Source organism: Chiroxiphia lanceolata, chromosome 8 (genome assembly GCF_009829145.1).
Source record: "Chiroxiphia lanceolata isolate bChiLan1 chromosome 8, bChiLan1.pri, whole genome shotgun sequence".
Lineage (NCBI taxonomy): Eukaryota > Metazoa > Chordata > Aves > Passeriformes > Pipridae > Chiroxiphia > Chiroxiphia lanceolata.
In genome coordinates this window covers 14,702,205-14,726,315 of record NC_045644.1, presented here as the reverse complement: position 1 = coordinate 14,726,315, position 24,111 = coordinate 14,702,205, and the positions used below count along the sequence as shown (strand labels likewise).

Below are 24,111 nucleotides of genomic sequence, written 5' to 3'. Positions count from 1 at the left end.
CGCCCCGCCCCCCGGCGCACGTGACCGCCGGCACCGCCCCCCCGCGCGTGCGCACGGTGGGACCACTGTGGGGGATACACCGGGCCGCGGCCCTGCGCGCGGGTGTCATGGCGGCGGCCGGGGCCGGGGCGGGGATGGAGCCGCTCGCCGCCTCCGTCCAGGATTTCGTGGCCGGGCAGCAGGACGGCTGCGCCGCGGAGGTGGCGGCAGGTAGCGGGCGGGGTGCGGCCACAGGGCGGGGCTTGGGCTTGAGCACGGCGGCGGGGCCGGGCTGGGCCTGGGGCGGGCGTGGGTGCGGCCGGGCGGGTCATGTGGAGGTGTGGGGAGGGCTCTGAAGGGGAGCGTGGGGCTGGGCAGGGCAGGGCAAGGCGGGGCGGGATGGGATGGGATGGGATGGGATGGGGTGGGGGGGTGGGGTGGGGTGTGGAGGGGTGTGGAGGAGCGGGTCAGAGCGTGGCCGTGGGTTGGGCTGCCGTGCGGGGCAGGGCACAAGGGAATAGGCTGTGCTGCAGCTGCGAGCTGGGCGTTGGGAGGGACATATGGGGCAGGAGTGGGACAGCAGCGGGGGGCTCCAGGGGTGAGGAAAAAGTGGGTGAATACGGCAGTGGGGAGGGAGCTCCTGGCCTGGCTGAGGTGCTGTGGGAGGTGACTACTGTACTGGCCCCTGCTTCTGGGGCCCAGGCTCTGACTGCCCTCACTGCGGTTTCTCCTCCTTTCCTAGCAGGGCTTGAGGCTTTTGGATAATTTGTCTTTCTGCTTGGAACAGCAATTTAGTGACTTTTGTTACATTAGGGCAGTTGCAGCTTCAGGACCTTGCCTTTCTAAGCATAAGGCGGCATGTTTGTGTTTCTAGGCAGTGGCTTCAGCATGTTTCAGGAAGGAGCTGAGAGAGCAGAGAAAGACTGTGTAGGTTGCATTATACAGAGGGGTAGCTTATAGGCCTTTGCCAAAGCTCATGGATTGTGAACTGATCCATGGTATCTTGATGATGAGATGAGCTGGCAAAACAGGAAGGTGACCCAGTGGCCTGTGTGACATGAAGTGAAGAAAATGCTGAGGAAATTTGGAGAAATTCACTTGCTATGAACTGTGTGACATTTAAGAAATTGCAGAAGAGTTGCACAAGGTCTGTGGCATATTTAGGATAACCTTACAACTGCTGTTGTCATCTGTGGTTGTGTTACATAAATGCCCAGAGAAAACTTTGTCTCTTGGAAGACATACAGAGGGAATTACCTGTCCTCCCCTCTCAGCTCTCCTCAGACTGTGACACTTGTGACAAACCCACCTGGACAAACGGGGGGGGGGTGCTGGGAAGTGTCCTTCAGCCCTTCTGACCTCACACAGAACCACACATCAGAAAGGATTAAATTGCACCACATATCCGTGAGCAAAAGGGAAGGTTTTTTCCTAACCTCATGACTGTTGTGTAATTGTTGGAAGAAACACATTCAGCTTCCCTGTGTGTTGCTGAAGACTAAAAGGAGCATAAATTGGCAAGTGGCAGGAAGGCTTTGGTGCTGTCACAGGCAGCTTGGGCTGCACAGGTCAGTGGGTAGCAGAAGGAGACTGAACTTGTCTTTATTAAAAGATGGGGAGAGAAGGATACCACTGTTACAGAATTCATCACACATTCCCTATAAATGCTGTGCTCGTGTTTTGAGGGTGTGGGGAAGACAAGAATGGAAGGCCTGCAGAAGTGATTAATACCTAGGAGGACACTGTGTGAAAGGGGGGACAGACCTGTTAGGAAAAGGAACAGGTTGGTTCAGAGTAGCAGTCCAGCACAGGGTGATTGACACGCTTCTGTTTTGCCTCTGGGACTACAGGAATCCCAGAGCAGGAAGGCAACCCCTCCTGGTACAGGGAGAGCTGGGATTCAAGGTGCGTCATTAACCTTGGGGACATACGTGCTGCTGCCAGATGTGGAGGCAGCAGTTTCTCGGGCTCACCATGTGCCTGCCGTGCTGATGAGGCAGGTCCAGTCAGCTGTGCTTGTGCTCACACCCCCGGCACTGCCTGGGAGCAGAGCCCGTGCTCACAGGTCCTGCCAGGGCCGGGTGGCCACGCCACGTGAGGTGAAGGTGGTCACAGCCAGGTCCCTGAGGACAGAGTGAACTCCCTCCCTGAGCTGAGGCAAGGGGCTACTGACCTCGCTGCTGCTGCTCACAGGGAGCATCAGTACCCGGCTGTGATTTGATCATCAGCTCTTTCCTGTTGTGTAGGGAACCAGCAGCTTTGTGTAGAAGCTGCTTTTGGTCTCTGCAGACACAGAGAGGCAGAGCATTTGGCTGCAGAGACAGCATTTATCTCAGACCTTCTCCATAGTTGTATAGAGACTCGAGGGCTCTTCATGAGCTTGCAGAGTGGGATGTCGGGTGTGGAGGGGCCATCCAAGCTCTCCCAGTGGCCCACTCTGCTTTGGCTGGTGCACAGCGTCCACCTGCTGTTTCGCTGTTGTTATTCTGCAAGAAACTTTGCCAGCACCTTGTGGTTGTCAGTCAAGGCACCCCCTGTTCAGTCTGGGCCTGTCGACTCTTGAAACCTGCTGGGCTCTTCTTCTGCGCAGCTCCCTTTATCTCTTCTGTCCCTCAGTCCAGGCTGCTTCTCCCTGCTGCGTCAAGTGGGATTGGAAGCTCTATCTCTGGAGTCTGGGCTGCCTGCTGTCAGAAAACACTGTCATCCCATCCTCAGAGACAGCTCTCTGATGAACAGTGTGACTTACTACTGGAATTAACTGCTTAGGAAGAGACAATAAATGCTTGCAAGAGTGGGAAACACTAGCTGGGACAAGGCCTGGGAAAGCCTAGAATGAAACCTTTGGGCTTCTGAGAGGCTGTACCCTGTCAGTCATGTAGATTCAACAGGGTGGAGGGATAAGCAGGGCCCTCTGGAGTACCCAGAAGTGCTCCTGGGAAAAGACAGTGAGTCTTGGTGTCTGGAAGGTGGCTGTTTTTTGAGGGGGGCAGAGTGCTGTTTTACCTGCATAGAGTGAGGGGTGCTGCTTGTTTCCCAGTAATGTCCCTTGCCACCTGAGCTGCAGGTTAGGGGGTCTGAAGGTAAGGCAATCCCTTGTCTCCCACCCCATGTGTGACCAGAGACCACACACAGAGCTTTCCTTCTGGGAAGGTACTGCATTGGCAATGGGGGGTGGGAATGGACAACCTGCCCTTCTGCAAAGGTTCTTGTAGGATGCAGCAGGTCCTTACCAAAGCCTCCTGAGGAGTGACTCTTCCCCCAGTTGAGTTGCAAGCATATGGAGGCAGGAGGTGAATGAGGCAACCTGATGAGGTGTCTGAGTCAGAGCTGGAAACAGACTTCAGGAGTCCCAGCATGTTGTCTTCCTCTGACCACAAAGCTGCCTTTCTCCCTGCCCACCGTCTTGGAAGGAGTTTGTGCAGGTGTTGTTCAGCACAGTGTGGAGGTGATGGAGCCAAAGTGGGAAGCTGGGTGATCACTATTGTCTGGGCTGTTTGCTCGGCCAGTTCTCCCTCAGGAAGCACCTGGGGAGCTGCCCTCTGTCTCCTCCCAGCTTGCTCACATTGGACAAGTGGTTTTTAGTGTCTCAGCAAAGTGGAGCACAGTGAGGCTTCTCTAAGAAGCCACACATTGGTAATGGATACAGCCAGGCTGTGGGGACTGGGTAGAGGCAAAATGCAGGCAGGTTCTCCCTTGGCTGTCTGCTCTCAGCTCTGATCCAGTCGAGGCAGCTCTCGCTCTCAGACGTGTTTGCAGGCAGGGCTGGAGGCAGCTTCACCAACTAAGTGCACATGGCTCATTCAGTGCTTAGTGAAGAACCAGCACCAAACAGCCTTGGTGCCAGGATGCTTCCCAGCATCCATCTCCAGCACCATGCCTGCCTGATACTCTGGGAGTCTCTTTGGTTCACTCTCTTTACCTCCTTTTTCCAGGGGTGAAAGATGGAAAGTGGACAGTGCTGCAGCTTGTGGAAGCTCTGGGGTAAGAAAAGCTTTATGCATGTTATACATCAGGTAAGGGCCTTGCAGAGGACATTCCCAGGAGGAGGTGCAGTTAGAAGGAAAGGTGTGCTCGTCCAGGACGAGCTTCAGCACTGGTAGACACAGCACAGTGTGCAGGATGTTGTCTACTCACAGCAGAGGGCCTGAGTGGTGTTTTACCCTCCCTAGACATGGGAGCTGTTTGAGAAAGAGAGGAGCTGGAGCAGCCCTTGATGCTCTCCCAGGACCGAGGGGAGGTGTTATGGCAGGCAGCGAGCTACAGGGCGCTTCTCAGCTGGGTCTGTCCCCAGCAGCAGCTGCCTGAGCACACAGCTGCACAGCACCGTGTCATGAGTTGTCTGGCACTCAGCTTTTGCTTATGTTTCCAAGCTGTCATGGCCTGGCTTTTTTTCTCCCAAGGTGGGGGTGTGGATTTGCCCAGCTCATAAGAGGTTTTACTCTTTTTTGACCCCTGTGATCTTCGGAGCATCATGCAAGGGCAATTTCTTTGGTCCTCCTTGGGGACCTGGATTCCTTCTGCGTGGCTCTGGGGCCAGGTGCATGCAGCACCATCAGGGACAAAGGAGTCTGCTCCAACCCTGCTGGAAAGTCAGGCAGGATTGGGCCACCCTGCCCAGAGAGTGGCACCTCTTTGTTTTTGTAATGTGTCTGCTCAGGATGTACTTCCTGCTTGGGTGTCCCTGCTCACAATAGGCCCCTTGGGCTTTCTCCCTGCTTGGTGTAGGTTCTGCCTGGAGAATACAGATCCTCGGACCCGAGGGCGAGGCATCCAGCTGTTATCACAAGTCCTGCTCCAGTGTTACTCCACGCTCCAGGAGAAGGAAGGTAAGGGCTGCTCTGGGCCCTCGAGTGGCTGGCTGGGGGCAAAGCCTGTGCTACTAAAGTTTCTGTCCTGCAATTCGCAAAGGGATTGATTTAGCACCATGACAACTTTGTACACATCTGTCAAGAATCAAAGTTCAAGGAGGGCATGAGGCTTCACGCTGCAGCCTTTTTGCCAACCTCACCACGCAATTCCGTCACTTTCTGAACACGCCAAAGCCCTGGGCTACAGGGGGTGCCCCTGACAGTGTGACAGTGTTGCATACCCAGGTGTGCTCAGCGCCACGTGGGACACCTTGGGGACACACCTCTGTGTCAAAAATCTTCGAGTGGTGATTCAGTGCAGGAAAACAGCCCTTCGCACAGCAAGTCATGCTGCAGCCCTGCAGCCTGCGCATATTAACTCAAGGGGAACCTCAGTTAACTCGGGGGTCTGGGAAGAAGGGGAGATCAGTGTAAGGATGAGAGTGGAGTGAGGGAATGGAGTGGGGAGAGGAAGATGCCCTGTTCATGGAGGCAAGGAGAAGGTCTGGCTCTGTTAAATGCCCCATAGCAACTGGCTGGCAGTAGGGGAGGCCAGTAAACGCTGACAGACTTTAGCTTGGACCTGAGAGCCTTGCAGATGGGAAGCTGAACCTCTGCCAGCAGGCTGGCAAGACAGTGGGGCCCAGCTAGTAAGTAAGGTGGAGGAAGGGAAGATGGAAGTAAAAGGTGCTTAGTCCTTAGCATTTGGCTCTCTGTAAGGCTCAGACATGAGCCAGGCAGGGCTAAGAGCAGCTGTGCGTAGAGACTTATCTACTGGAGTAGCTGGAGTCGGGTGTGATGACTGTGGTGGGAACTGGGGTGCTCTGGAGGGGCAGCCAGAAGAGGGGAGGTTCAGTGGGGATGCCTGGCAAAGTCAGGCAGCTGAGCAAGGGGAGTGAGCTGGGTTAGGGCCTCATGTTCCTCCTCATGCAGTTCATTTCTCAAGAACTGCGTCAGGCTGCCTCCTGGAGGGGTGAGTTTCTGCAGCAGCTGTGGGCACAGGATGCTGCTAGCCGGCTCTTCCAGTTTGCTTCCTGCTACCACTCCCCAGGGCCGGGGTGTGAAGGTGCCCGTGGCCGTGACTCAGGGGCTGGGAACGTGTTGTGGAGCCAAGTGCGAGGAAGCTGGGAAGCCGGAGCTCCTGCTCCAATCCTGAGCCCCACCCGACGATATCCTCCAGCCTCTGCTGAGCAGACATCTGCTGCTCTGTTGCTGCACATGTCTGGACAGGCCAGGGCAAATGCCTCTCGGGCAGCTCCAGCATCTTTGCAGCAGCCAGAGGCTGCTGCTGCCCTGCTGTGGTCATGCGTGGGCTGCTCACGGTGGGGAGGGCGCGGTTGTTGGAGCCAGGTGGGTGCACCCAACAGTGGCAGTTCTTCCCATTTAGCAGTGCAAGATGTGCTCGCTCTTAATTCGTCAGCTTATAGTTGAGCTGGGGGCAGCACACAGCAGCTGCATTTCCTGTGGCTAACACACATTGGTGTCTCTTTCTGACAGTGCTGCATCTCGTCCTATTCTATGAGAGCCGGCTGCAGGACCATCACCTGGTGATCCCATCAGTGCTCCAGGGACTCCGAGCCCTGGTGAGCTCGCGCTCCCCAGCCCGCAGTGCAGGGATGCACTCCAGAATGGTGTTGGGAGGTGCAACACCTGGGTACAGGTTGGAGCAGCATATCAAGCAGTGTTCATCTCATTCAGCCCATCTAGCAGCACTGTCCTGTCTCCTTTGTGCTCTTGCTGTGCCCTTTGCAGAGGAGCCAGGGAGAGGAGACTACCTTGATTTCCTGCCCTGTTCTGGTACTGGGGCAAGGATTCCCTGGCTACCCTGGGGAACAGCACAGATGATGGGCATCTTGTCCTGTCCTGTCCTGTCTGGGGAGGGGGTGGTGAGCTTTCCCTGTTATGGGAGAGAATCCTGCAGGCAGCTGCTGTGTGGAGGCAGGAGCTCTGTTATGTGGCTGCCATAATGGTCTTCTATTCTTGCTTTTTTTCTCCTGTTCCCAGAGCATGTGTGAGGTGCTGTCCCCAGGACTAGCGGTGTCTGTGCTCAAAGCCATTTTCCAGGAGGTACACGTGCAGGTGAGCAGTGTGATTTCTCATTTTCCTTGATCCCTGTTCCCTGTGTGTCTGGGGATGGCTTGCCTGCCCTGAGGACAGGCCACATTCAGTGACCCAGTGCTTCTGCAGAGCTTAGAGACAGCACTGGGTCACTGTAGAGCGAGAGGCAGACAGCAGCTGAGGATCCTGGTTGGCCCTTGTCCTCTCTTCTCTCAGCCCTGGGGGAATTACACCCTTTGGCTCCATTCTCCAGGCTATATTTAAGTGCCCTCAGCCCAATTCTCCTCCAATTTAGGATTGTTTATGCTGGCAGTGCCTTGGATGTAATGCATGGCCCTGATGTGACTGATGGTGCATTCATGCAGTGATGGACACAGTCATGTTCAGGTGCCATTGCATAGGCATGTGCACACTTTACATGTGATAAATGGGATCTGCATGCCAGGAAGCAGCAGCTGAGCTTCTGGAGGTCCTGCCTTCTCCTCAGGGGCATGTGCTGCCTGTGGGCAGTGGTGCTGCCATGTGTAAAGGCTGGTTTTGATTGCTCTGCTCCTCCCTCCAGTCCTTGCTGCAGCTGGACCGACACACAGTCTACAGCATCATCACCAACTTCATGAGCACCAGGGAGGAAGGTGAGGGAGCAGATGCCAGAACCACTCTGGCGTTGTTGAGACTGGGAAAATGGCTCACTTTTGCCTTCTCCAAGGGCTCTGTGGCTAGGAGAGCTGGAAAAGGACTGTGGGGCTGGGGAAACTGGGCTGATTTAATGCCATGTTGGTATGGTCTGGTGTCTTGCACCTGCTCATGCTCCTTCTTTCTGCAGAGCTGAAGGGCCTGGGTACCGACTTCACCTTTGGCTTCATCCAGGTCATGGACGGAGAGAAGGATCCCCGCAATCTGCTGGTGGCCTTCCAGATCGTGCGTGATCTCATTACCAAGGACTATGCCCTGGGTGAGCCTGAGCCTGCTGCTGAGCTGACTGGAAACGTGTCCCTTTTCTTTGAGCCGTTAGAGGGATGGCTCTTGGGTCTGGCCAGGAGTGGGGTGGTCCCTGACATGCTTTAAGAGCTGCAGAGCCAGCCTGTCATGGGTGCTAGACACAGCTGCTGGGCCTTTTTTGCCCAGCATCTCTGCTCACTCCCTCTTCTCCTCCCTGCAGGTCCCTTTGTGGAGGAGCTGTTTGAAGTTACATCCTGCTACTTCCCTGTTGATTTTACTCCAGTGAGTGAGTCTGCCCTGTGCCTATACCTTCTGGTGTTTTCTCAGGGGGTTGTGTCCCCTTTGTGGAATGGGAGGAGAGGGTGGGCAAGAGTCTTGGCAGTGTTGAGCTGTGGTACCCAGCTGGACAGGCTGGTGCACAGCTGACTGCAGTGACTGGCACCGCTGCTGCCTTGCTAGAGATGAGGCAATGCAGCCTTGGCTGATGGCTGGGTTGGGATGTTTCCTGACTGGTGGGTGACCTGCTCTCTGCTTCCTTTCCAGCCCCCCAATGATCCTCATGGCATCCAGAGAGAAGACCTGATCCTGAGTCTCCGGGCTGTACTGGCCTCTACACCCCAATTTGCTGAGGTAGGGGGTTCTTGAGCACCCTTGTTCCCTGAGCACAGGCTGCCTTTAGTAGTGGTGCAGCTGCTGCTGTGGCTCTGTGGGATGCAGGTAACTGGGACCAGGAGCTTGCAGTAGGGCACTCTGTCTTCTGCTAGGACTGGGCATGGAGAGAGTGCTCCTGGGAAGGATCTGCCTGTTGCAGCTACCCCTCCACCTCTGCTCTCCTGGCAGAGGCTGAACTTGCAGCCCTGCAGGGCCATGGATGAGGTGGTGCAAAGGGTGGACTGAGTGTAAGTGCCTCTCTCTGCAGTTTCTTCTCCCTCTGCTTATTGAGAAGTTGGACTCAGAACTGCAAAGTGCCAAGCTTGACTCCCTGCAGACTCTGGTAAGGAGGGCTCCCCTATTCCCTTCAGCGTACAGCTGGGCTGTGGCAGCAGCAGCTGCCAGCCAGCTCTGAGCCCTTGTCCCTGCCTGCCAGAGACTCTGCCTTGCAGACCCACAAGTTCCAGAGTCCTGGTTTGGCCTGCATCACTCTTTCCTGTTTTTCTCTCTCTTGAGTGATTCGTGCAGCTCAGCCTGAGCCTGCCAGGATGGGCAGTGTCCCTGCATTGTGTCCTCCTGATACTGGCTTCTCTGTGATGTTTTCTCCTGGCTCCTTCTTGCAGACTGCCTGCTGTGCCATCTACGGGCAGAAGGAGCTGCAGGAATTCCTCCCCAGCCTCTGGTCATCCCTGCGCAGAGAGGTGAGTACTGCAGGGCTCTACCACAGCTGGGCTTCTGTTGAGCAGGAGCTCATGGCCAGACCAGGTGGGCCCCATATCTCCCAGCAACCTGCACCTGTGACCTTGAACAGCCCCAGCTGAGAAGTGAAGGGGACAGGCCAGCCCTATCAGCATGTCCCTGGGGCTTGGATGTGCCACACACACATCACGTGTTCAAATCACGTGGGAAGTGAGGCGAGAGCCTGAACCCTTCAGCCTGTGTTCGGAGCCTGAAGCCTGTGGTTGGGATCAGCATGGAACTCAGGTCATTCCATGGCCTCTCCTGCAGGTGTTCCAGACAGCGAGTGAGAAGATTGAGACGGAATGCCTGGCTGCACTGCATGCCCTCTCTGCCTGCCTCTCACGCTCCGTGCTCAGCTCTGATGCTGAGGATCTGTTGGATTCCTTCCTCAGCAGCATCCTGCAAGGTAGCTAGCAGAGAGACCTACCCTGTCCTGAGCAGCTAGGCCTGAAAGCGTCCTCCTAGCTAGAGATCTGCCCTCCACTTCTCTTTCAAGCCTTTCTTCTCTTTCTAGCCCTCACACCCACTTTCATCTTCTCCAAGGTAATTGGCTGCAGAAAGGGAGGAGAAGGGGATTGAGCTGCTTTCCTCTCTGCTGGGATTGGGTGTCCAAAGCTGTGCTATGTGCTTGCAGCTGTGGGAAGCTGCTCAGATAGGAAGGCTGTGCTGCAGTGCAGAGCTGCGCCCCAGCAGCACGTCCCAGCCCAGCTATCAGCTGCGTCCCCGCACGCGAGGCAGAGGAGCTCTGCGCCAGTGCAGCTGACGCCCGGCCTATCTCAGATTGCAGGCACCATCTGTGCGAGCCCGACATGAAGCTGGTGTGGCCCAGTGCCAAACTCTTGCAGGCAGCAGCCGGTGCCTCCCTCCGCACCTACTACCGTGTCACCCGCAGTGTCCTGCCCCTGCTGCTGGAGCAGTACACCAAGCACACGCAGGTGAGGGGCACCCGGGCTCTGCCAGCACAGGCAGTGGGGCTGAGTGCACCCACTGGCTTTGCAGCACTTGGTGGGAGCAGGGTGTCTAAGTGCCCTTCCCTCGTCCCATGGGCACCCTGTGGCCTCTCAGCGCTGGGCCAAGGTGCAGCAGTGTCCCAGCAGTGAGGGTGATCTGTGTTATGCCTTTGTGTCCCTGTAGAGCAGCCAGAGGAGGACAATCCTGGAAATGCTGCTGGGCTTCCTCGAGTTGCAGCAGAAGTGGGGACATGTGGAAGAAGGTGAGGGTGGCTGGTTCCTCTGGAGGCACCCGTGTCCTGGGGACTGCTGGTTCTGACCTCACTTTCCTGTATGTTGACAGACAAGGAAAGTTCACTGATAAGGGTGGCTGCATGTACGACCCCCTGCCATCTCCCGGGATCCTTGCATGGCTGGGTGTCAACTGCAGGGCCCCAGAAAGGGTCTGTCAGGTGCCGTGGTGGTGGCTGTGCAGTGACACCATGCCCCTCTCTCCAGATGAGAGCACTCTGCTGTCACTCCAAGGCCCGGTTTGTTCTGTGGTGTTCTCGGCGCTGACAGATCCCAGTGTGCAGCTGCAACTGGTTGGGATCAAGGCACTGACTCTCCTGGGCTCCCTTCAAGGTTGGTGCCTTGTTTCCCTTGGGGAGGGAGAGGGAGGTGTCACACTCTTCTGGGAGATGGGATGTCCTTGTCTGCTGCCTGTAGTAGTCGCAGCATTTTCTACCTAAGCCATGAGCACTAGGGACACTTGGTCTCTCTCTTGCCTGTCTTTGCTGGGTACTTTGTATCTCTGGCATTTCTATGCTGCTGTGATGCTGCTAGCCTGGATGAGGGGGAAGGATGCTGGCCAGAATACCAGCATCTTTGCCTTTGGCTGAGGGCAGTATTCCTCTACGGCTCTTGTTACAGGCTTCTTGTCTTCCTCTGACCTGGAGCTGGTTGTGGATCACCTCATCCGTCTCGCTCTTCATGAGGAGGATTCCCAGAGCAGGTGAGGGATGGGCTGGCACCACTGCAGTCACCCACATTCTGGGAGGAGAAACAAATCCTGGCTTTGCTGAGAGACAGGCTATAGTCTGGGGAAGGCACAGGAACTCTCTGAACTAAAAGACCATATGGGATAAACCAGGCAATTCATGGGCTGGAAATTAGAAAGTCTGGGCCTGTCAAATCAGGGAGCTCTGCTCTGCCTGCCAGAAGGGTGAAAAAGACAAATTGCTGAGAAATGAGTTTCTGGAGGCACCTTCAGGTCTGTGCAGCTGGTGTACAAGCAGGCCCAAATTTGCATTCCTTGTGTCATCTTTCCCACTCTCTTCTCATCCTGGCAGTGAAGCAGCGATGGAGGCAGCTGGGTCCTTGGCCCCCATCTACCCAAATGTTTTCTCTGGACACATGGTACCCAGGCTTGAAAAGGAGCTGCAGTCAGGTAGGGCTGAGAAGGGAGCAATGTCTGGTTTTGGAGTGAAGCTTGTCCTATCCCCATGCAGTTCCTGCCAGGCAGTGGGGCTGTGCCACACGGTGTAGGTTGGTGGCTCTCCTTGGGGTATTCCCAGTGTATTGGCACAGGGAAGGCTGTGGCTGTCAGGCAGCCAGCCCATGTGGCCTGGATCACCCTCATGGGGAGGAGCTGCCCAGCTGCAGAGCAGGCAGAGTGCCTTGGGCCTGGCACAGGCTGGGTCTGCTGTGCTGCCTCACCCCATCCACCCTAGCAGGGTCTGGTCCCTGACTGCCCTTGGGCGAGGCGGCCTGGGGTCACCCCAGTCCCCCTCTGAGGTGTATTTCCTCTTCAGAGCGGGAGGAGAGCTCCCACAGCCACTGCTCCCTGCAGCAGCGCTGCCTGCAGGCCCTGGCGGCCGTGTCCACCCACACCAGCATTGTGAGGGAGACTGTCCCTGTCCTGCTGCAGCATCTCCAGAAGGTGCAGAAAGGTAAAGGAGCCACAGCAGGCAGCTCCATGGAGTGTGTCTGGGCAGGAGCTACCTCTGTTACTGGTGATGGCTGGGAGAGTCAGATTGGAAGTCGTGCAAGGAGCCCAGGGCTGGCCTGTGAATCCCACCGGTGGTGTGGGAGTCAGGAGGGCTGCCTTGTCCTGGGTTCCTGGTGCCGATCAGGGGGCTGGGTGCTGAGGCTGTTTGATGTGATGGTGACTGTGCCCTGCAGGGAGCGAGGCCAGGAACACCCAGGACGTGGTCTCTGTGTGCCAGAGCCTGCACCGTGTGGCCCTGCAATGCCAGCAGGATGCAGAGGGCTGCTGGTACTTCCACCAGACAGTGGTGCCATGCCTCCTGGCCATGGCTGTGCAGGCAGCCATGCAAGGTAAGTGTAGGGCTGGAGTGGGAGAGGGGAGGGCAGGCAGCTCCCAGGCTCTCTGGAGTCCCTGACTCTGAGGTCAGCACTACTGCTGATGCCCTCCGGCCCCCACGGGTGACTGTGGGCCCTGCTGCTCCATCACACTGCCCCAGAGCCCTGCCCCAGTCTAGTGTGGGTTCAGTGAGTTGTGGCTGCCTCCTCCCTCTGGACAGCAGGCTCCAGCAAGTTCCTTTTCTCCCACTACCTGCAGAGAGCACCCACCAGCTGCTGGGCAAGGCACTGCTGGAGGAAGAGGTGCTGGCGGCCATGGTCCCTGTCATCAGTGCTGCCACCACTCACCTGAGCCCTGAGTGAGTGATGCTTGGGTGGGAAGCTGGACACTCCATCATGGGAAGGGGGCAGGCCATGTGCCCCCTGCTGCCATCTGTGCCTCCTGGGAGGTACTCGGGAGCTCTGGTAACTCTCCCAGAGCAGCACATTGCAACATTTGTTTTCTCCTAGGCTGGCTGCCCAGAGCGTGTCTCATGTGGTCCCCCTCTTTCTGAATGGAGAGGTCTCCTTCCTACCCCAGAACAGTTTTCCTTGCTCCTTCCGGCCTTTTGGGGTACATTTGGTGACTGGGGCTGGGGTACCAGAATGGGCAGAGAATGAGAATGTTGGCATAGGCTGGCAGTAAGGACTCTGACATGGGCACTGTTCTTCCCTCACAGGATGGGGAGTGCTTGGAGGCACAGAGACGCCTGGTCGCCCTCCTCATGGCCTTCGTCTGCTCCTTGCCCCGCAATGTATGTTGGTGGGGAGCAGGGTGGAGAGGAGCCCTGCCCAAGCACCCTCCAGCCTGTGTCCACAGACAGGAGGAGGGAGCAGTTGTAGCCCTCGGCCATAAAACAATCCATGTCTCTTCCAGGTGGCAATTCCTCAGCAGGAATGGTTGCTCCGGGAGCTGCTGGCACTGAGCTGCTCCTGCAACTGCCCTTTCACAGCCACCACAGCTGCCAAGTGCTTTGCAGGGCTGGTGAACAAGCACCCCGCAGGTAAGTGAGCTGGGGTAGATGCTGTGGGTCCCTGCCCACTGCTGGCAGGGGGAATGGCTCAGCCTGTCCCTTCTGTGTCCCCAGGGCAGCAGCTGGATGAGATCCTGCAGCTTGCAGTGAACAGGATGGAGCCCAGCCTTGTGGAGGGACCCTGCCGAACACAGGCACTCACCTTGCTGCTCTGGGTAAGGCCTACCCTGGATGTGTGAGCCAGAGGGGCAGGGGGGGCCAGCCTGGCATTGACTGTTCTGCCTGCACAGGTGACCAAAGCCCTGGTGCTGCGCTACCACCCCCTGAGCTCCTGCCTGACAGACAAGGTAGGCAGTGGTGGGGCTGGGTAGTGTCTGAGAAACCTGCCTTGCTCCCCCACATCTGGCTGCGAACCCCCAGCAGCAGGGCACTCCTTCTCAGGGCTCTCTCCCTCACAGCTGCTGGGCCTGCTGGGTGACATGGAGCTGGGCCCAGCTGCGGCCGACGGCTTCTCCCTGCTCATGGCGGAGTCCCCGGACGTGCTGCACAAGGGCTGCCACGCTGATGTGCGCATCATGTTCCGCCAGCGCTTCTTCACTGACAACGTCCCCAAGCTGGTGCAGGGCTTCCACAGGGCTGGTCCCGGTGAGAGGCCACCCCTAGCCCGGCCTCACCACCCTTGACCCCTTACCCAGGGGACCTGAGCTAGCATCCCCTCCTTCTCCTGGCTGCTTGTGACCATCTCTGCTTTCCACAGACGTGAAGGCCAATTACCTGAAGGGCCTGTCCCATGTGCTCAACCACCTCCCCAAACCTGTGCTGGTGACAGAGTTGCCCACGGTAAGAGCCAGCCTTGGCGGCAGGCAGGGGGAGCTGTGACACTGCGGAGTGCATGGTTTGGGGTTATTCATGACTCCTGTATCCTTCCCTCTCTGCAGTTGCTTTCCCTCCTGCTTGAGGCCTTGTCCTGCTCAGACCGTGTGGTTCAGCTCTCCACACTGAGCTGCCTCCAGCCGCTGCTGCTCGAAGCTCCCCAGATCATGAGCCTGCATGTCGACACACTGGTCACCAAGTTCCTCAACCTCACCTCCAGCCCCACCATGGTGCGTGCACCCCCTCCTTCCTCCCTGCCATGCCACTTTCCGCCACCCCCTTGTGCTGCCCTCAGCCCTGTCTGTTCCAGGCTGTCCGCATCGCTGCCCTGCGCTGTGCCCATGCACTCACCTGCCTGCCCACACCAGTGGTAAGTGCTCCTGCAGTGCCCTGCTGCCTGCTCCTGCATGTAGAGGGGCAAGGGGGTCCCAAACCTCCTGGAGGGCAGCCAGCACCCAGTTCTCTCACTAAGATCCCCTTCTGTCCTACAGCTGCTCCCCTATAAGGCCCGAGTTATCCGGGCACTGGCCAAGCCTTTGGATGACAAAAAGAGACTGGTGCGGAAGGAAGCGGTGGCAGCACGGGGGGAATGGTGAGTGTGTGTGGCAGGAGCTGCTGAGGGGGAGGGTGCCCCCGTGTACAGAACACAGCTGATGGCACCATCTCTGTCCCCACAGGTTCCTGCTGGGGAGTCCAGGCAGGTGAGTGCCCTGCATCCCCTTCCTGTGCTGACCGACAATCTGACTGGTGCCCTGCTAACCTGCCAAGCCATCCAACTGATGCCATGGACCCTCGGAGCCCAGTGCTGCCCTGAGTGCCAGGGCTGAAGCATGGAGGCCGGCAGAAAGCACCTCTCACTGCAGCACCTTCCCAGCACCCACAGCAGGGAAGGAGCTGTGCTGCTCATGGCTTGTCCACCCTCTGCTGCAGCCAGAGACAGTGATGGACAGATCCACCACATGAGTGGAAAGGACAGGTCTGTGCACACATGTGGTGTGTGATAACCCACGTGCCAGAGGAATAAATATATCTGTTTTGGTAATGCTCCGAGGGTCTCCATGCAGCTCAGGCTGGGACTTCAGTGCCCTTCCGTATGTTGAGCAGCTTAAGGTGCTGCTGATTATATGCCCTTTATCCTCTTTTCACACTGGGGAATCATGGGGCTCCCTCTCCTCTCATCCCCAGAAGTCTGTGCCCACAACAAGGAAAAAAAGCCAGACACCCTTAAAAAAACAGTATTTAGTGGATGGTCTCAAAAAGGCTCCCTGGGGAGTACTTGGGGGACAGGGGTGCCATCCTCTGTGCCCAGCGCTGTGGAGAGCTGAGCTGTGCCTGTGCTGGCCGGTACCTGCATGAGTGAGGGCAGCACCTTCAGGTGGAGTGGGGAGCAGCAGCTCTGCTGCCTTCCCCCGGGGCTGCCTGCAGCCACCAAGAGCCAAGAGGGCAGGCATCCAGGCACCGACACTGTCCATGGAGTTTCCCGTGGCTCTGGCCCCAGTCAGCAATATGTGCCAGCACCAGCCTTCTGCCAGGCACTTGGGCCAAAGGGAGCCGCAGCAGTGGAGCGGGTACCCCATGCGCTCCCCTCCTGCAGGGAGGGATGTCTGGAGCACTGGGCCTCAGATGGCCAGGAGCGGTGCGCGCTGCTCCGTCACGCAGGGAGGCAGGTCCCAGCTCAGGCCTGTCCCGTGGGGCAGGTGAGGAGAGGGCAGCAGGACCCGGGTGAGCCAGTGCCTGTGGGGAAAGGAGTGAGGCCACAGACAAAACCTGAAATCTTGGTGCTTCTGTGCTCTGAGGAGCCAAGCCAGGGCTGTGAGCCATGTCCTGAGCTGCCACAATGGCTGAGCTCCTCAGCTGGGATTCTCTTGGCAAAGGTATGCTGGGCAGGCCACACCTTGTCACTGGGCAGGACGCAGGAGCCACAGGGCAGATGTGGCCTACTGTGCGTTACAGAGCCCAGAGTAGTGCAGAGCTGCTCCCCCCAGCTACCCAAGGAGAGTCCCTGTTGTCCCCACACCCCCATAAACTGCTGAGCCACCACCTTCTTGGGCAGAGGCTTCCCTAGGGCTCTTACCTTGGCACATCCACACCCAGGAACACCTTCCAGTTATCCCAGCTGCCATAACTATAGGGGTTCCTAAAGACCTGCAGGATGGGGAGAGGTACGTCATGTCTGGCTCTGCACTGGCCAGCCCTGCAAGCCATGGGCTGTGCTCACCTTGCCTTTCTTCTGCAGTCTCTGCCTCTCCTTTCTGTTGATGTGCCGCTCGATGCTGGTTTCCCCTCGGGTGATGAGGGCAGCGTGCCACAGCGTGAGGGCACCCAGGGCCAGTGCAACCGAGCTGGGAATGACAAGGGACTGCAGGTTGGCCTCAGGCCTTCCCTTCCTGGTGCTGCAGCTGGCGGGAACTGAGGCTGCCTCCCCACGCCCACAGCTGCATAAGTGGGTCGGCTTGTCTAATCCCCTGTGACAGAGCGATACTGTTTCTCCTCCTGTGTGGCTTGAAGGCTGGCAGGGCAGGGACGTCTGCACTAGAGCAAGCAAGGCCAGCTTGCAGGCAGATGGAGGGCGAGCAGTGTCACAGGCTTCATGCTGTTTCCCCCAGCCCCTGGGCCCCCTCACCTGCACAGGACCCAGAGGTAGACCACGCTCTTGTGGAAAGCTCGCTGGCGGAAGGAGAAGGTGGGTGGTGGGGTCTGGTAGTAGGTCTGAAAAAGGATCAGAGGAGGGGGGATTACCCAAAATGCTTTATGGCTTGAAGCCAGACAGGAACTGCTGCACCCCTCACTGCTCCAGAGCTTGAACAGCAAGAAAGGACTGCAACTGGAACTAACACAACAGCCAGGGTGAGGGAGAGGCAGCCTAAGACAGCCATGAGACAGACAGACAGATACCCAGAGTTGGCACAGGCATGAGGAGCAGTGGGCTGGAGGTAAGGAGTAAGGGAGCAGCCATGGGACTGGTCAGGACCCCACAGCTGATGGTCAGGGTGAGATGTGTACCCAGTGCTGCAGCATCCCCAGGAGACCATGGCCTGAGCAGCACATGCCAAGCAGCTGTCACCAGCCCAAGCCCCAGGAAGCTGGGTGCACAGAGAGGCAGACCCCAAGCTGCTGGAGGCAGTGTCTGTAGCAGAGCTGCCTGGCCAGCTGCAGCTCTCTGACATGTGAGATGAGCATGGGGGCTGGTTCTGATGTGGGGTACTCCTTGAGAGTAAGGCCCCAGGCAGGACCCAGCCTGCAGAGCAGCTCTGCTCCACACAGCCTGGAGTAGCTGGGGGGCAGGGATGTCCCACCTGGTTGGCAGCCACCTGCAGTCTCTCCTTGTCAAGCAGTTTCATTCTCTAGGGGGACGGAAAACGGCACCAGTTATGTGTCTCAGAGGAGAGGGGCAAGGGCCCTTCCCCTCACACCCCCACAGGACCAGAGCAGCTGGGGGCCTCGCAGGAGGAGGGAGAGAGGAAGCAAAGTCACTACATGGTTGGGCCTGGCCCAGCCTTGCTCTGCAAGCTCAGCCTGGGGAGCCCAGGCAGCCTCAGTGCATGGTAGGTGAGGGCCGGGGCCTGCCTGCTCACCTCGATGGCTGCATAGGCATCCCGGAACATCTCCCAGCCGCTGATGCTGCAGTAGATGCAGCCCATGGTCATGAACAGGCAGAAGGAGAAGAAGTAGCGGTGGTTGTAGTGTCCCACACAGTTGTTTAACCAGGCTGCCTCTGGGGTTAAAGGTACTTAACCGTGACAGACCATGGGTTCAAACCCACCCCAGGGACCACCCGTCCCTGTGCTGGCTGACTCTCCATAAGAGGAGTAGGGCAGCAAGAGAAGGGGAAAGCAGGACCAGCTGCCCCCAGGAGAGTGCCATTGGTCAGTACTGCAGAAGGATACGGCAGTGGTGGTCCATCTTCAGCACGCACCTGGGAGGGAAGAGAGCAGCATCAGTGTCAAGAGCCAGCGCAAGCGCTGTGTTTGGGAGAACACAGGCACGCCCCCAGCTCTGTGGGCTGCAAGAGACAGGGCAATGAGCCAGCAGAGCAAAGGAGAAGGGCCTCTATCTTATTATGGGACAGGAGGCAAGGAAAGGGGCAGAGGGAGGGTGCCCTACCTGTTGCAGATACTGCAGTGGTGGGTGCGAGCTGGCTTGGGGGCAATGCATTTCCTGCAGATGGAGACGCCAGTAAGGTCATTCTTGGCCTGTGCACAGGTCAGAAGAGATTTGTGCACCTAAACCCTGCACCTGTCCCCTGCACCTCACACTCCTCACCTCCCCTGTGATCCGTCTGCCTCCCCCCTCTGCACTGCCCAGCCTAGTTTCCAATCTGGAGGAAGCCTCCTGCAACATCACCACCAGGCTGTTCCCAGTGACCATCTGTAGCTAGTCCCCAGTGTCCAGCGGGGAGAGGCTATGCTGCCACTTAGTGCCTCACCTGTGGTGGGTGGCCTGGTGAGGTGGTGATGGCCATGTAGTAGTGGAAGACAATCATGATGAGGTTCCAGTGTCCATAGGCGAGGTGCCAGCAGATCCAGGCAGGTGTGTAGGTCTGCAGGATGAGGGGCAGCAGGCAGATGTACACGATGGCCACAATAGAGCTCGTCAGCCCAATCACCAGTGCCACAAACACCTATGGGAAAGGGGCCTGGGTCACTGGAGTGGGCAGTGCCTGCCCCTCACTGCCCGAGGAGAGGCATGGGCAGGACATGGCCACAGGAAACCAATATGAACTACACACTGAGGTCCCAGCTCTCTTCCTGCCTGGAGCCCAGGCACTCCTGAGACTCAGTTGCCCCAGCAGCACAGTAGCCCCAGTGCTGGGTGTGCCCTGCCCAGTGAGAGGTGGTCACCATGCCAAGGGGACTCACCACGCCGAACCACCGGGTGACGTGGTCCACCAGCCAGTAGACGGGCTCGAAGAGGGAGTCCAGCACCACATCACCGTTGGTGAAGGAGTTGTAGAGCAGGGAGCGGAGGCAGAGGTGCCCGTAGTGCCACAGGTGCTCCACCTGCCGCACCAGCTTGAAGCGCCGCCGCCGGCCCAGCCGCAGGCACTTGAGAAGCAGGCGCATCACCGCGGCAAACATCCGCTGACGGCTCCTCATCCCTGCCACACCACGCCTGGGGGGACAGGAGCTCGGCGTGGGCAGGCCGCCCTGCTGCCTGGCTGTCCCTTGGGCAGGGTCTCCCCTCCCAGATGTGCTGATGCCAGTTGAGCAGTTCCCTGAGCCGACAAGGATGCAGAGCCAGAGGAGCTGAGCCCAGGCTCCGGGAGGCTGTGGGGCCAGTGTCACTGGGATGTGTCTCTGCGCAGAGCGGGGGGCACAGGCCCCTCAGCATCTGGCCTCAGGTGCTCTCTGGTCCCATCTCGTCTTTCCCAGCGGGGAGGGGGCCGGGGGAGTGACACGGAGAGTCTGACTCAAAGGAAACCAGAGAAGACATGAGCATCCAGGATGCTGGGCCAGCTCCAGTGATGATCCCAGCACTTCCCAATAGGTTCAGGAACAGGAGAACCCACACAAGACATACACGGAGAAGCCAGTACAGAACTACTCCTCCTCCCCTAGTCCCTCCATAACCCCAAAAAGTAGGATGCTACTTCCTTTCACCTCAGCCTCTGGACCAAGCAGCAGAGGCCACCCTGTGCCCTTCTCAGCCTCACAGCCCCACTCCAAGAGCCTCAACACTTCCTCCTTCTCCTTGTCTGGATCCTCAGACAATGCCATGCACCAGTGAAGGAGTGGCCCCGGGGCAGCCTCAGGCTGATGCTCCCCTGGCTGCTGAGCCCCCATCCTGACCAGGAGCTCTGTTGGGAGTGACGAGGAACCCGATCTGGGAAAACGATCTGCAGGGCTGGTGCCCCTGGGCCTCCGTATGGGCAGTACCATCAATATTAAGCAGCAAGGCTGCCCCGGGGTCCTGCCAAGGCACGTTTTGAGCCTGGGCCAAGCAGTTGCTTTGGAGCAGTGCCAGGCAGTGGTGCCAGAGCTCAGAGTCCCTCCAGCAGGGATCGCCTCTCTGCACTGTTGTGCCCACCAGCACAGCCCCTGGGGAGCAATGAGGAGGGTGAGGGCAGGTTCTCCACCATCCAGATGGACTAACAAAGGAGCCAGGGCTCTCCTCTGCCCTGCCTGAGGAGTGTGGGGCTGATCCCACAGTTGGGAGCTGCTGGACATGAGGAGCCCAGACTCAGCAGCCCACTCCAGGTCCCAGGTATGGTTCCTGCTCATATTTTCTGTTCCCTGGTAAGGGAGAGGTGGAATATACAAATCCCAGCACCACCCTCTCCTCTGTGTTTTCTCATGAGTCTGCCAAGAGCTTTTCCCTGAAACTCATCAGGTGCAAAGTAGAGCAACAACTTCCTGCCCTGTAGCCTTTGGGTGGCACATGTGCCTGTGTTGTCACTGTGGTGAGAGACAAAATGCTGCACCCAGCAGCAAGTGCTGAGGTCAGCCCTCCCCTCCAAAGATACAGCATGTCCCTGTCCCTTGGAGAGGCTTCCTCACCTATAACAGCTGGCAGCTGTTGAGCAGGGAGCCCACAGGGGAGGCAGCCACCCTGCTCCAGGGCAAGACCCCCCTCTGTCCCCAGACACCTCTCTGCAAACAGCAGCACGACCACAGGGAGGAGGCTCCAGCAGAGCCACACATCTTCCTCTGCCCAGCCAGGCACTGGCATCCAGCCCTCGCCCTCCTCATCGCCTTCGACACATCCCAGTGGCGCATCGAGCCCACGGGGATGGGACAGCAACCACCAGTAGAGCCAAGACCACGGGCAACATCACAGCCCAGGGGTGGGGAACTGTGGCTTTGGCCCCACCCCGGGCACAGACGGGGCCCTGGCTCCTGCCTGGTCCAGGCACACAGGCGCAGCCCTGTGGCACCCCCCGGTGGCTCCAGAGCGCCCGGCTCCCCCTGTTCCGCAGCACCCACCTCTACAGCGCCGTGACACTCCCGGCACTCCGCCCCATCCTCAAGGGATGCCGACAGCAGAAATCCCTCAGCCTCACCGCACCACCAGGCACTCCTCGCCCCGCAGCATGCCCCGTACTGCATCCCATCCCAACCGCACCCCCAGGGCGATAGCCCCCCACAGCCCCCCGGGCCCGCCCCAGCACCTCCTGCCCCGCAGCACCCGCAGCATCCCCAGCATCCCCCGCCGCCTCTCGGCCCCCGCATTCCCCGCCTCATAGAACCGCTGTACCGCCTCCCAGCCCGCCCAGCCGCTCGGCACCCGCAGCCCCTGCGGGCCCCCAGCCCCTCGCAGGGCCCTGCCAGCCCTGCCCGGCGCCGCCGACCTGCGCCTGCCGCCGCCCGGCGCCCGCCACCCGCCGCCTCCATGCCCGGCCCCGCCGGCCCACGGGCAGCGCCCGCGCACGGCACGCCGGGAGCGCCCTCCCCCGCCACCGGACTACAACCCCCAGCAGGCAGCGCGCCCGGGCTCCGTGCTGAGTAGGATAGAACCAATAGCCGCGCCGCTTACAGCGTGGCCTTGCCGCCAGTCACCAATGAGGTGAGGGCTTTCTGGGGAGGCCCTGCCGGTAGTGAACATGGCGCCCCCCTCGCGGTACTGCGTCCCTGGTGAGTGCGGCCACGGGCTCCCGCGCCCGGGGCTGCCCGGGGAGGGGGACGTGGTGGCCCGGGCGAGGAGTACGGGCGGAGGCACTGGGGAGGGGGCTGCCCCGGGGATGTCCAGCATTGGGCCGGCTGGGAGCGGGTGCTGTGCCCGCGGCGGTGCGGGGCCCCAGATGCCCTGGCAGCCCCTGAGCCCCGGTCTCGCAGGTGAGCGGCTGTGCAGCACGGAGGAGGCCACAGCTGGCAGTGGGACCTACACTCGGCACGGCTTCATCTTCTCCTCGCTGGCCGGCTGCCTGGAGCGGAGGAGCGAGGACAGCGGGGTGAGCGCGACCGCGGCTCAGCTGCTTCTCCCCGGGGCTGGCTGCCGTGCGCCCGAGCTGCACAGCCTCGCCGGGGACGGGGCTCCAGCGGGGAGTTGGACTGCGACGGGGTTCGGCCGGTGATTCTGACTTCGTGTCTTGCCCCGCAGCTGCCCGTGGTGTCGGTGGTCAGAGACAGTGAGTCCCAACTCCTGCCCAACGTGGGGGCTGTCGTGACATGCAAGGTGGGGCTCCGGAGCGCTGCGGTGACAAATTGCCTCGGCTCTCTCTGCCTCATGTTGAGCTTTATTCCTGCACATGGATGAGGTGGGATGAAGAGCCTCTGGCTCGTTAGTTCCCCCTATACAACTCCCAGCAGGGCAGAGGCAGCCCAGGGCCTCCCTTGTGTCCCTCGCTCACAAAGGAAGTTGATATTGGCATGGGGGACACCCGCCCTGAGGTTGAGGGGAGGTTTTTCTTTGCTCTCCCTTCCAGAACTCTTTCTAGGGCAGGGAGTGTGCAGGTCAGTGCCTGGGGCAGCTTAGAGAAAGGCTGGCACAGACCAGGGATTAGTTTCCTACATTCCTGATGGGAGGGAGAGGGACTGGGGTCACAGCAGGTCTCTGCTTTATTTGAGTGCCTGGAGTTGCCCAAGTATCATCTTCCTTGCCCAACTCACTGCCAGATATCCCACCACTGCATCGTCATAGGGAGGTGGAGTGAGACCTGAGCTCCCCATGCAGCCCTATCCTGCCTGCTCCCTGCCCTTTCCCTGCCTAGGCTGGGGTGCTGGCACTGATTTCCCTTTTTCTCATGGACAGGTCTGCAGCATTAACTCTCGCTTTGCCAAGGTGCACATCCTGTACGTTGGCTCCACGCCACTGAAATCCACCTTCCGAGGGACCATACGGTAGGGAGAAGGTTGGGATCCCCCACCCTCCATGGGAGAGAAAGGCTGTTGTGAGCAGTGCAGCTGAGTATCCTGGCTGGAGCTCTGCCCTGAGCACTGGGCAGGTGTCCAGCAGGTCCTGGCCAGTGCCCAAGGAGGCTGTGGCAGCTCCTGCCACAGGCTGTCAAGGCACCTTTGCTCTTTTGCACTCAGATCCCTCCATCTCATTTTCAGGAGAGAAGATATCCGAGCCACGGAGAAGGATAAGGTCAGTGAGGCACTGGCAGCTGCCCCTGCTTTCTGCTGGTGGGGGCCCCAGTCCCTCCTGCTGACGGTGCCCCTGTGCCGTACGGTGTTCCCTGCTCTCTTCCATGCAGGTAGAAGTGTACAAGAGCTTCCGCCCCAGTGACATTGTCCTGGCCAAAGTCGTATCCTTCCCCCTCAGGGACAGTGGGTTGGCTCGAGCCCCCTCAGAAAAGTCTTTCCCTTAACCCCTGTCTGACCAGATCTCCCTGGGGGACGCGCAGTCCAACTACCTGCTTAGCACGGCCGAGAACGAGCTGGGCGTGGTGGTGGCACGCAGTGAAGCAGGTAGGGATGGGACGGGCAGGGCCCTGGCTGGGACAGTCCTGCCTCATCCCTGTCTGAGGTGTATCTGCTGTGGCTGCTTCCCTCTCCATATGGAGGAAGGCAGTTTTGGGAAGGGGAAACCCAGACCACATGGTGTTCCTAGGGGTGCAGATGGTGCCCATCAGCTGGTGTGAAATGCAGTGCCCACGGACACACACCAAGGAGTTCCGTAAGGTGGCCCGGGTGCAGCCCCAGTTCCTGCAGACATAGCACCACTGGGACTGGTGCCTGTGGGGCCAGAGCAGCCCCCGGGCTCCCACCTCCTCCACACATTCAGCCAGGCTCTCACTGGCAGGATGGGTTTTCTACTTCTGGATAATAAATATTTTTTGAGAGCTCCATGCTTTGCTCAGTACAGCCTGGGGGGTGG

General features: G+C 59.0%; 3 protein-coding genes across 5 annotated transcripts; 2 read left to right on the top strand and 1 right to left on the bottom strand.

Moving 5' to 3' along the window:
* The first annotated feature begins 56 nt into the window (after positions 1-56).
* Positions 57-15,400, top strand: MMS19 (MMS19 homolog, cytosolic iron-sulfur assembly component). The gene is made up of 31 exons (XM_032695252.1): positions 57-210; positions 3,912-3,960; positions 4,705-4,805; positions 6,324-6,409; positions 6,831-6,905; positions 7,447-7,516; positions 7,708-7,836; positions 8,044-8,105; positions 8,367-8,453; positions 8,743-8,817; positions 9,098-9,175; positions 9,483-9,621; positions 9,996-10,150; positions 10,350-10,428; positions 10,664-10,789; positions 11,078-11,159; positions 11,497-11,594; positions 11,959-12,096; positions 12,329-12,484; positions 12,729-12,828; positions 12,980-13,082; positions 13,189-13,263; positions 13,386-13,512; positions 13,597-13,697; positions 13,773-13,829; positions 13,941-14,127; positions 14,240-14,322; positions 14,421-14,585; positions 14,666-14,725; positions 14,847-14,947; positions 15,033-15,400. The coding sequence occupies exons 1-31, from the start codon at positions 108-110 to the stop codon at positions 15,058-15,060; spliced, it is 3,075 nt and encodes a 1,024-aa protein (XP_032551143.1). The 5' UTR covers positions 57-107; the 3' UTR covers positions 15,061-15,400.
* A 178-nt stretch (positions 15,401-15,578) lies between these two features.
* Positions 15,579-21,686, bottom strand: ZDHHC16 (zinc finger DHHC-type palmitoyltransferase 16). The gene is made up of 11 exons (XM_032695256.1): positions 21,644-21,686; positions 19,215-19,467; positions 18,782-18,976; positions 18,460-18,548; positions 18,243-18,271; positions 17,931-18,064; positions 17,652-17,699; positions 16,979-17,064; positions 16,574-16,697; positions 16,430-16,500; positions 15,579-16,089 (listed from the first exon to the last, which is right to left on the bottom strand). The coding sequence occupies exons 2-11, from the start codon at positions 19,449-19,451 to the stop codon at positions 15,975-15,977; spliced, it is 1,128 nt and encodes a 375-aa protein (XP_032551147.1). The 5' UTR covers positions 19,452-19,467; positions 21,644-21,686; the 3' UTR covers positions 15,579-15,974.
* A 183-nt stretch (positions 21,687-21,869) lies between these two features.
* EXOSC1 (exosome component 1) lies at positions 21,870-24,083 on the top strand. 3 transcript variants are annotated; one of them, XM_032695260.1, is made up of 8 exons: positions 21,870-21,926; positions 22,128-22,243; positions 22,393-22,467; positions 23,044-23,132; positions 23,346-23,379; positions 23,489-23,539; positions 23,618-23,702; positions 23,853-24,083. In XM_032695260.1, the coding sequence occupies exons 1-8, from the start codon at positions 21,896-21,898 to the stop codon at positions 23,873-23,875; spliced, it is 504 nt and encodes a 167-aa protein (XP_032551151.1). In that variant the 5' UTR covers positions 21,870-21,895; the 3' UTR covers positions 23,876-24,083. The 3 variants fall into 3 exon arrangements, with proteins under 3 accessions (XP_032551151.1, XP_032551150.1, XP_032551149.1); XM_032695259.1 differs by having other exon boundaries at positions 23,845-24,083; XM_032695258.1 differs by lacking the exon at positions 21,870-21,926 and having other exon boundaries at positions 22,094-22,243; positions 23,845-24,083.
* The last annotated feature ends 28 nt before the right edge of the window (positions 24,084-24,111 follow it).